The 11,196-nt window shown below is 40.4% G+C and overlaps 1 protein-coding gene across 2 annotated transcripts; it reads left to right on the top strand.

Moving 5' to 3' along the window:
• The first annotated feature begins 139 nt into the window (after positions 1-139).
• Positions 140-6,199, top strand: prrt2 (proline-rich transmembrane protein 2). Of its 2 annotated transcripts, XM_071462036.1 has the most exons (5): positions 142-447; positions 1,978-2,270; positions 2,447-2,742; positions 2,916-3,045; positions 4,070-6,199. In XM_071462036.1, exons 2-5 carry the CDS (start codon positions 2,042-2,044, stop codon positions 4,084-4,086), a joined length of 672 nt encoding a protein of 223 aa, XP_071318137.1. In that variant the 5' UTR covers positions 142-447; positions 1,978-2,041; the 3' UTR covers positions 4,087-6,199. The 2 variants fall into 2 exon arrangements, with proteins under 2 accessions (XP_071318136.1, XP_071318137.1); XM_071462035.1 differs by lacking the exon at positions 4,070-6,199 and having other exon boundaries at positions 140-447; positions 2,916-4,026.
• Positions 6,200-11,196: the final 4,997 nt, after the last annotated feature.

Raw genomic sequence — 11,196 nt, 5'->3', positions numbered from 1 at the left:
AAATATTCAGTGTTCTGGGGTGAGCAGAGGATGCTATTATCCAGCCCCCCCCCCCCCTCCCCTCTCTCCACTCCCCCACCTCCTCCTCCCACAGCACGTAGTCTGGTTGATTTCACTTTTCATTTCACCCCCCCCCTCCCCTCCTCTCTGATCCACCCTGCCATCCCGGAGCCTCCCCGTCCATCCCGGCACACTGCGCTGGAATAAGACGCTACACCAGCTCCGCTGCTCTCCGGCTTTCGCCTGAAACAAAAACACGTCCCCAGATCACAGGCGCGCCTTTGCAAATACACAAATATACCGTGGATGTAGGGATGTTTGGTCGCGACTGACGCTGTTTTTTATTTTATTTTATTTATTTTTTTTATTTCCACCTGAGACTGACGTTACCACGATGCCAAAGCCAGAGATGCTCCGACTGTGTTGAGACTCGCTAGATTATAAAAGGTCAGTTTGATTTATCTCCCCACCCATTCCCCTGTAATTTTAATGAGGAATTCAGAATCGGATCCTGTCTGTCTGCTTTTAATACAAGCTGTACATGTTTTTTTTTTTTTTTTGTTTTTTTTTTGCTGCTTATTATTGCAGTTCAGCAGCCCACATCCACTGAATTCAAATCAGCAGCAGCCTAATTAATTACCCCCCCCCCTTTTTTTTTCTGTTTTTCCTCCGTCCCCATTATTTTACTGCTTTGTCCTTTACCTTTTGTTGTGTGGCCGTCAGGTAGGGCCTGTGTACACAACATGAAATAATGGTATGTACACACCTGCACGGAGACCAAAGGGACCTGCCTCCATCTGCCATGCCTTTGTACTCCTCGTCTCATTGTGACCTGCTTTTTTTTTTTTTGTTACCTGGTGGAAGGGAGGACTGCTGATTAAATACGAGGCCTGATTTAAAGTGGACCATGAATACTGTCTGTTTACCTTCAGCCCGTTTAGGTACAATTCACCGTGGCATGCGAAGTGATCAGAAAATTGAGGGTCTGCCATCTGAAGGCAGAGTGGATTATAAAGAGGCTGCTTATGATCATGAGCCTGGGGCCAAAATCAGTCGGTAGCAGCAGAATGTATTGAGGGACTGTACGAAAATGATTGTGTCGAGGCTGTTTGAAACTTATGGCTGACTAAGACCCTCCAGAGTAGTACTGATATTTTCCTTGGTGCAGACAAAATGTAACATCTGTTTCATATGTAAGCACATGTATTCATATGTTTACTGTATAGCCATATTAAAGTAATTAATATAATAATTTAATTTGCTTCTAATTGATATAGATTATTTTTTGTTGTTGTAGCTTCTTTTTTTCCCATGGCCCCCTGGAAGACTAGCTGTTACACTGGGATGGGAATCCAAATAAATATCTCTAAATAATATGACACAACTGAATTGGTAGAACTCATTTTGCCGTCAGTAGCGAAGCATTTCAGATGCTGTGCTCTAATTTAAATCTTAAAAGAGCCAAGAGTAATCTACTGATTTAGCAATGCTCTCCTATAACATCATGTCATGACTCTTTATTTTTTCATCAAGAGTGGTGATCGCACTTTGTATTACATTATTACAACATTTTTTGACATGTTTAACTTTACTGTAGCTCTATGCTGAGATGCAGATCTCCGGATGTATGATGTTGATATATAATGTTCTGGATATATGATGCTAAATTGCTAATAGCCACAAAGGTTCATTGATCTTATTAGTTTATAGTTTATAGTTGCAATTTGATGAGGAAAATAAAAAGTGTTACAGAGATAAAATTCTTTACCTCAGTTGGCAACATGGACACAAAATCCATCTTTATTTGTGTAAATAATTGAGCTTTTAAATTTCTCCTAAACTTTTAGAGTACCCTTCTTCAGAAAAAGACAAAATGCACCAGTCTCCCTTTGCTGAAATGTTTGTACGGTCCATAGGCAGACGGGAGAGAGCAGGTTCTGTTTTTAAATCTGGTTAAAACCATTTTCCTGTCCCCAGGTGTCACAAACAGGCAGCTCACACAGGACCGGACCACAAACAGAGGCTTCATTTTGCGGTCAGCATGGCTGTGAACATGATGCCAGCTTCCGCCATTTGGCCAGGGGAGGACCAACCACCGCTGCTGGACCAGGAGGCCTCTCTGGCGAGCCAAGCCTCTGTCTCTATGCCATGCCCACAGGTCATAGGTGAACATCTCATCCACAGCTGCAGCAGCCCGGCCAGCACGCGGCCCCCCCGCAGCAAATCCAAAGGAGAGCTGGTCATAGTCATCAACGAGAAACTGAAGAACAGTAAGTGACTGCGTTTGACCTGATATTAAGGCAGCGGGTGGGTCATGCAGCTGCTTAGTCAGCTCACTCAGAGAAAGTCAAACTCCAGTGCACGAAAGAGCTCCTGGTAGAAAACACACACATCTACCTCCTCCTGTCTTTCAAACACCCAAACGCCCGTCCTTTTCTATATGCAGGTAACGGGATACACTCAGCGCCTGCAGAGAGCACCTCTCCAGTCATCTCCTCTCCTCCCAGAAGACAACACTCCATCTCTTACCCTCATCACGGCAAGACCAGGAAGGGGAGCAGGGCTAGCTCCATAGGCTACACCGCTTTTTCCCCCAGGCCGTCGCTTTCTCGCCATTCCAGCATCGCCACCAACCCACCCTTGGATCGGACCAAGGTTAAAGACTACCTCCTCTTGTCCGTGCTGGCCTGCTTCTGCCCCGTCTGGCCCATAAACATTGTGGGATTCGTCTACTCCATCATGGTAAGAACGGTATTGTTTGGCTTTTTTTTGTAGTTTTGGTTTATTATTTACTTATGTTAATTTTCATTGACAACAGTTTTGTTGTTCTGAAGCCACTTTGCTTAGATTATGGTTTTTGAAATATGCTTCTGTATTAAACCCAAGTTAACAGATGGTTCAATCTTCTCCTTCAGTCCAAGAACAGTCTTGAGCAGGGAAACCTGGACGGTGCTGTGCGTCTGGGACGTGTGGCCAAGATGCTCTCCATGGTGTCACTAGTAGGAGGGACGGTCATTATCATCGCCTGCATTGTCAACCTGGCCAGTGAGTGTCCCAAATCTGACCTTTAAACCCTAACCTCACCTTTTTACCCTCTGTGTAGTCGTGCACAGCTGATTCTTTCCCCTTGAACTCCTCTTTTTCTTTGTCTGTGAATATCGAATTGACAGTTAAGGATCTGTAGCGCTGCCACCGCTGATCCTCCTGGCCTAAAAACCTGCTACTGTCCCTGTTTATCCCATCACAAAACAATATTTAGCTCTGTTAGCACAATCTGACTGTAATCACTGACATTGTTACCATCCATGTTTGCACAATATTGCACTAGTTACAGAGTCTTTATACGCTGCGGCACTTTCGCCTTTAGGAACTATGTCAATGCAACATGAAGATCGGAACATGTTAACCACATTTGCATCAGACTCAAATCTACATTTTAGTACATACCTCTCCATATTTGCGCGGACGGCCCCCAGCTGTAACCGACTGCATGCCTCAGGCTGCTGTGTGTGTATCTGTAGAGTGATATGTGTAGCCTGTTGTCTGTTGTACGCCTTGCCCTGTTTGCTTGTACAAAATGTGAAGTGTTGTTGCCCCTGTACCATATGTATACACATATAATGTATGTCAGTGTGTGAGTTGTTGACTTGACTACGAGACAAATAAATGTACATTTATTGCACCTGGCAAATAAAGGGATTCTGATAACAGATCAGTGATTATTACTTATTAGTGACTTGTAAAGAAAGCGACTAGTATTATATTTGGGAAGGGTCAGTCAGTTAAGTGATTCATTGCCTCTTCACTTCAGATTCTTATCTGCACTCGTGTTCACGAGTGCACACAGTTGCAGCCTGTTGGATCTCATTAAGCCAAGAGATGTCCTAATTAACTTAATGACTGCAAGAGCAAGTTTACGCACAACTTGAGTTTAAGGTCTCTGGGACTCAACAACCCTTGTTTTCCTCATTATATAACTGTCCTCTGTGGTCTGTGAAAGTGTATGCATCCATATGCAGTTGCAGAATATACAGATCTTCCACTAATACGCTTCCTTCTCTTTTTTTAGTAAATGTGAAAACCTGAGTTTCATCCCAGGATGAAACTGGATAAGGCAACTGACCGTCTGGCCCACACCTGCACCACCGTCTTTACCGCCTAGTCATTACCTGGATGTGTGACAAATATGCACCCGATATACAGTGCTTACTTATATTTCTTTAATCTATATCAATCCCTTTTGCTAATGGAAGAAAATAACATATGCAAATACTGCTGCTCTGAGTCAGGGTTGGGGGTGGGGGTGGGGTGGGGGTGGGGGTGTTTGTCTGTCTGATGTTAGATGGAGAAGGGAGAAGACAGTCAGACTAAGCAGTCCCTTCGTATTCTGGTCAACGCATTCAGAACGATTTTTGAGAAAGACACAAGCTCTCCAAGAATCACATCACCACCCGCGGAAGAGACTCAAACAAGGTGGACTAGAAAAGACACAAGTGGAGGTGGTCACAGAACGTGAGACAGGAAGGATTGCCTCCCAGCTTCAGCACCACATGCAAGTCCCAACAAAATGTCCGCCAAGTCCATCCTTCACTGCACCGACGACAGGACGCATCAGAGTTTCAGCTTGCCGTTAAATCCCCTTGGATACGCGGAGAGGCTCTGGGATTTGTGCTGCATTGGAATCACAGAGCAGAAATTCATCCATTTACCCCACAGAGAAGAAGCACTCTCAATCACAGGATGTCCCCTTGTTTCAGACTCTCCTCTCTGGTTCTCATGACTCCTGCCATACATCTTGTGCTTGAGAAGTGAGCGCACGGGTGGCAAAAGAGGATGAAAGAGAGGCTTACCAAGGACTAGCTATGGGTGCTAAAATGGAGGGGATTATGGAAAGACTCGCTAGGAAGGCACAGTCATCACTGCAAGGAAAAAATATGTGCCAAAAAAAAGGAATTTAGTGGGGAAGTTTCTCGCTTTGTGAAGACCCAACTCTCATCACAGACACAGAATAGTTGTTGTAGAGAGGAACAGCGAAAGTGTTTGTACCCTGCTGCAACTTCACTGTATATCCACTCGACACCACCGAGCACTGTGAGCGGGAAAGAGGGTACATGTTCACAAAAACCCCACTGTAGCAAGATCCTTCAAATATTCATTTTACAGGGAAGCTAATTATGCTGTGTCATCTATAACCCATCTTTTGATAACGTTTGTAAAAGATCATTTTGAAGCAGACGAAGATTTGTAACGTGATGCTCTTCAAGTTGCTGTGCCGCAGTTGACAGATGGTGGTAGCGTTGTATGCATATGAGGCATCACGATTTGGTTAACAAAGTAAATAGCTCATGATTGCAGTCAGACTTGTGGGGCTAGCCTCAGTCTGCATCCACAGTTTGGCTGTAATTTCAAACCAGACAGATGGTGGCTTTTTGTTTTTGTTTTGTTTGTTTTTTTATGTCTCTTGAAAAACTCCTTAAACAGTTGTTTTTTTACTTGTATTTGTCAGCAATGAACACCCTAATATATGCTGTTGTCAAACACAGTAGGATGATCTTTTGACAGATTATTTGTAAAACACTGGATCTGACATTTTATGGGCATGAGATATGAGAGAACAAATTTTTTAATCTGGTTTATTATTATTATTGTTATTATTATTATTATTATTATTATAGCTCCTGTATATCCTTACCTAACCTCTAATCTTAATCTACCTGTGATTCTCACTGTGATCTAAAACAACCAGGTCTGATAAAAAATGGATAAAACTCTCCTTATTTACTGTATCCTGGATTTTGAATCATGTACAGAAGCGCCACGATGTCAGAGTCTCATGAGTTCAAACCTGCAGATTATTTTCTGTAGTGATTAATATGGCTTTTTTTTCTCCTGTTAGTACTTATACTAATATGTACATTTAATCGTAATCAACATTTGATGTATTCTGCAGATATGAATCTCAATATTGTGAAAATTCTCTAGTTGATATGAGTTAGCATTAAGTAGTTATGATCTAACGTAGGCACAGACAGTGACAGTCATTGTATTACCACCAGGCTTCTATAATCTTTGTGGTTATTGGCATGTTGTGGATTTTTATTCATGTATGACGATAGAAGTTGAAAATTACAAAGATGAGCTGGCACTTGGAATATTATACTTCTGCAGCACATTCATAATAAAGACACATTGCATGTAACATGTTCTCAGTGTTGTTTTGAGCCGAGTCAAGAGCAGCAGTGGAGATTAGAGAGATTTTTTGTTTTTGTGGGAGAGAATGAGCGTCAAAAAGTGAGCGATATCCAGAGAGCTTAGCCACTGAGGAGAGATTGTGTTTTGCAATTTACTGGAAGTATTAATGTACTTCTCCGTACTGTGATAGTGTGTAAGCTGCAGGGATGGAAAGCGCCTGCTGTTGTCAGGCAGTGGAGCGGAGACAGCAGGAAGAGCAAAATGCTGAGGGGAGAGGCCGTGAGCCAAGGAAATACACTGCATGATTGGCTGTAATGACAATGAAAGCCTCAGATGACTTCAGCAAAACCGAAGCAAAATGTCCCTCATTATATTCGGAGGGTTTTTTTTGTTTGTTGGTTTTCAATTAGGAAGTTATTACTACTGGCTGCTCAGCCTTTCTTATTTATTATTTATGAGGATTCAAAACAAGAGTGAATTGGCAAAACATTTTTGGTAAGTGTTGAAAACAAAGAAGACTGAAGCTCCAGGGCCACGATAAAAGCTCTGTGAGGCTGGACTTGACACAAAGTAGTGCTTGAAGCTAAATGCTAGCAGCACATGCTATAAAACTCACAGTGACAATGTTAAAATGCTGATGTTTAGCAGGTAAAATGTTTTGCCATGTTCATCATCCTAGTTCAATGTGTTAGCATGCTATCATTTGCAAATTGGCACTAAACACAAAGTACTAGGAAGTTATCGGTTTTGCAGGAATTTGATCATTAACCAAACTACTGAAAATTGAAATTTTAACGGATGATGGCGCTGCATAAAAAGTTATAATTATATAAAGTTATTATAATTCTCAGTTTTGAGGGGGTATAAATGTTTGTACCAAATTTCATGGCGATCCAATAGTTGTGAAGACATTTGTGAAAATATGACCCTCGTGGCCTCACTGGAGAACAAGTTAGGAGGTCACCAAAGTTTTTAGGCTCCATCCTCCTGGCACCATGAACGATGTAAAACCTTCAGGGTAATCAAACATTGCCATCCCAAAAACCATGCTACAGCTTCTCAAATGTGATAATTTTTGGGTTTTGAACTGTTAGTCAGACAAACAAGGTAGTTAGAGACAACACCATTGCCCTCTGGGTTATTGTGACAGGCACTTTGTACAGTTTTCTGATGTGTTATGGATCAAACAATTAATCATCAACTGAAGAAAATAATCTGCAGATTGACCACTAATGATAATAATCATTAGGTGTAACAATCTTAATGTTACAACAATCGCAAATGTAAACTTATTTGTTTGCCCATAAGCAAATGTTTAAATCCATGCCATGGAAATGATAATGAAAATAACACTATAGGCTTAATAAAGAAAGTATATGAAGAAATGCAATGAGAGCCCCATTATAATGATACACACACACACACACAAAATACTGTACATACAAAATAAACATGGCTATATTCAGTATATCCATGATTATTCATGTCACAATTTACTAAAAAAAAAAGTTTATATGGAAACTTCTTGAGCTCACAGAGAGGAAAAAACCACAATATTAGCAGAAATCACAACATCTGACAACAGCAATTTCCCCCCTGACGAGTGTAAACATTTTGACAGCAGTATTTTTCTTTGTACTCAGCTAATTTAACAGTAGGTATGTTATACAGTTGGGCTCAGGAGGGGATCACTGTACCAGACAGAGTCGCATCCAGATGCAGTAAGTGGGTCAGGGATTATCCAGCTGGGTCACGTAAACACTGAGGCTGTGAGTCAGCTTGGCAGCGTTTGGATGCATCATGATCATCCTGTCAGTCCACATAGGAAATAACAGCATAATGAGATATACTGACCTGTGGCGATGCTGTTCTATTGCCTGCTTAAATTGCAGAGAGAAGTAGGCCTGAAAAGGAATCATTATGAGAGTGAATTAAAGCTGAGATGGGTCATTGTGGAAGGGGGAATTAGCTAGTAATCATCGGTGGATTACTCTGAATTATTAATAATATTTTTTCAATACAATGACATGCTTGTGGAAGGTTTCAAAGTTTCCACATCAAAAATTCAGTTTGTATTCATGGCTGGTTTTGACAGGGACTCTATTGTGCTCTTTATTATTCTAATAGCTGCCTGGTACCAGTTACCAGTAAACTTTCAGAGACTTTTTCAGCTGCTGTCAACACAAAAGATTTTCAACTCTAGTTTTCAGGCTCACCATTACTTTTGACTGATGGTTCCTTGTGAAGTTTGTTGTCAAAAACAGTCAAAGCAGACACTCTGATGTGTCACAGCAGTAAAAACACAAGTGTAACTCATCGTTTTAATTATGACTGCACTCTATGTCAGTCCCAGGGCTTTTGTATTTTGCATGTTGCCTTTGTGATAAACCCAAATGGGATCAGGCCATCATTAATATAATGTGTTATCTGTGCTTTTACTGTAAAGCCTTCCGTAACAGTTTTGTGCCAAACTGTTGATAGATCATTTCGACTCATCACAGTCAGAAAAGCACGTGTTACTAATAACATCAACAATGACTTTGTTCTATTCAAGTGTCCCACTAAGCCATGACAGAGGGATGATGAGCCAGCACGCACAATACCAGGACCCTGAACCTGACGCAGCTAAATGGAGTTCAGCCAACATTCATTTAATTATTTACTCTCAGTTAAATGAACTCTGGTAGGTTCACCGTGGAAACGAAGGGAAATCTTCATCACATTGCTTCTGCTCAGTTGTTTTCATAAATAATTTACATTTGTTATTTGTCTGCGGACATAACTGATAATTAATTAAATCATTTTCACATGCACTACAAGTGGACAAAAATCTATCTATCTATCTATCTATCTATCTATCTATCTATCTATCTATCTATCTATCTATCTATCTATCTATCTATCTATCTATCTATCTATCTATCTATCTATCTATCTATCTATCTATCTATCTAATGTAGTGTTTGGATGCTGGGTAAGTTTGGCTTGCAAATTATTCCAAGCCCACAATGAAATTTCACACTAATAAACGTGTGACAATAGGGCCAAAGGAAATTATGGAATTCACTTAAAGTCTACTCATGAACTGGGTTATAATTGAATACCATTACAGTATCCACACAAATGTAGCTTAATTAAAATGTGATGGGAGCTCCGGGCTGTTATTTGACCCATTATGACTGAACAGTTCGACTCCCACACTTCAGCATTCTCTAACTTATCACCGCAGTCCTGGCTAGGTGGCAGTAATGTGCTCATTACTGGCTCTGTAATGAAAACCACTTATAATCACGGAGTGGAGTCAGAGCTCCGTCCCTCTGTGGTGGAATATAACTGTAATATGTCCATCAAGACTCTTTGTTTGTCTGCGGTATCCAGGGGGACTTCAGTCCGTGGTGTCTCCGTCGCTCTTTTTACCTTTTGTTTTCAATAGCATCACTGCACATTCACTTGTTTGTTTTGCTGCCAGCTTTATTCTTATCAGATCATCATGCAAAGATGACTTCAGCTTGAATATTTGTCGTGTTAATAGTGATACCAGTGATAACAGTGGCTCAGTAACATGGGCTGAAACAACACAAACCAAACAATGATGTGATTTTTTTTTTTTTTATAAACATCACAACCCTTTGCGAGAATCAGACAGCCCGTAGGTTGGTGCTGAAATACATCTTTTTATGACGTGATGTGCTACTAGTAACTCTCACCATTACTCATTATGTGTCTCCTCAATCAGTGGTAATGCTGATAAACATCCCTGCAGAACTAACAGAGTTTGGGTTTAAATAAAGGTTTGTGTTTTCACAGAAATCTGCTAAAACCACTGGATTAAAGATTAATCCTCCCTGAGCAAAAATAACTACTTTTATTATTTTAATGGTTATATTAAAGTCTGTCTGCAGCACCAGAGAGTGAGTTTGTTTACTACAGTAGTTTGTGGCATGTTGTTTATCTTCTAAGGACCATTTAAATGCTGTCCTCTTGTCTATACGATTATATCCTGATGAGCTCTTCTTTTAGATGTTATTGCATCTTCTGACACTGGTGATCATTTGACTTTAATTAAACATCTTCATCACTGGGAGACCATCTCCTGTGTCGTTGAAATGCACAGCTGCCTCAGAGGGTGAACGTTTATTGACCTCTCTCATCTTTTACTGTCATCTCAGTTTAGATCATAAAATCAGCCGCTCAGCCCAGGTCGCTTCATAAAATGCACAAGATTAGATTTTTTTAATTATCTGCAAAGACTCCTTCATATTTTCATTACATCTGGACCTGGACTATCAAAATAGTCTGTATCTGTGTTTGTAACCTCAAACTTACAATTTCTCTCTTTGCTACCTGTGGGATTTAGAGTCGATTTTAATATTTTAATGATCAGTTGAAGGCTTATATGGGGTTAAAGCAGCTTCTGAATATCTTCACAGTGCAGCTTCGCAGGTTTGTTGTTCTCAGTTAAAGCCTCACTCTGTAAAAGATTACCAAAGACACTCTTTTGAATCTCTTTTAAAATCACGTTGTGTTCATCTTGCTCTAACCCCTTCTCATTACAAGTCATTGTGTGCAGCCAACCGTCGTTCAAACCTGCTGAACCTTTTCTTAAACTCTTAATGTTACCAAAGATATCAAATATTTCAGGCTGCAATTTGGGTATTTGTGTATAAAATAATGCACAAGACATAATAGTTGCATTTGACTGAACTCTGCAGCTATGAAAACATCTTAGATTGGAATATTTCGCATAAATATCATGCAGCATAAGAAACTAATTCCCAATTATTTCATATTTTGTGTTTTTTTATGTTTCTTTGTTTCTTTTCTTTGTTGGTCATATTCATGTGTTTTAGTCTCATATTATGGTTCAGTGGTTTATTTGGACTACACATTTTATGATTTTATATTCATTGGAAGTTGTTAGTATTCATAACAGTAATAGTGGTCTCATAAAGACAATGGTTTCCCTCTACTGACAGGATCTGTAGAGGACAGACGTCCAGTGGT

Source organism: Trachinotus anak, unplaced genomic scaffold, assembly GCF_046630095.1.
Source record: "Trachinotus anak isolate AG129_WGS33_773 ecotype Australia unplaced genomic scaffold, CSIRO_AGI_Tana_v1 ptg000025l, whole genome shotgun sequence".
In the NCBI taxonomy this organism is placed as follows: Eukaryota; Metazoa; Chordata; class Actinopteri; order Carangiformes; family Carangidae; genus Trachinotus; species Trachinotus anak.
The sequence above is the reverse complement of the archived record's forward strand: the minus strand, read 5'-3'. Positions and strand labels throughout refer to the sequence as shown.

Excerpts from the sequence above, each read along its gene's own strand:
- prrt2 (XM_071462035.1), top strand. The coding sequence starts at position 2,042 with ATGGCTGTGAACATGATGCCAGCTTCCGCCATTTGGCCAGGGGAGGAC. Across the intron at positions 2,271-2,446 it reads CAACGAGAAACTGAAGAACA|GTAACGGGATACACTCAGCG; the intron begins GTAAGTGACTGC and ends TTCTATATGCAG. Across the intron at positions 2,743-2,915 it reads GATTCGTCTACTCCATCATG|TCCAAGAACAGTCTTGAGCA; the intron begins GTAAGAACGGTA and ends CTTCTCCTTCAG.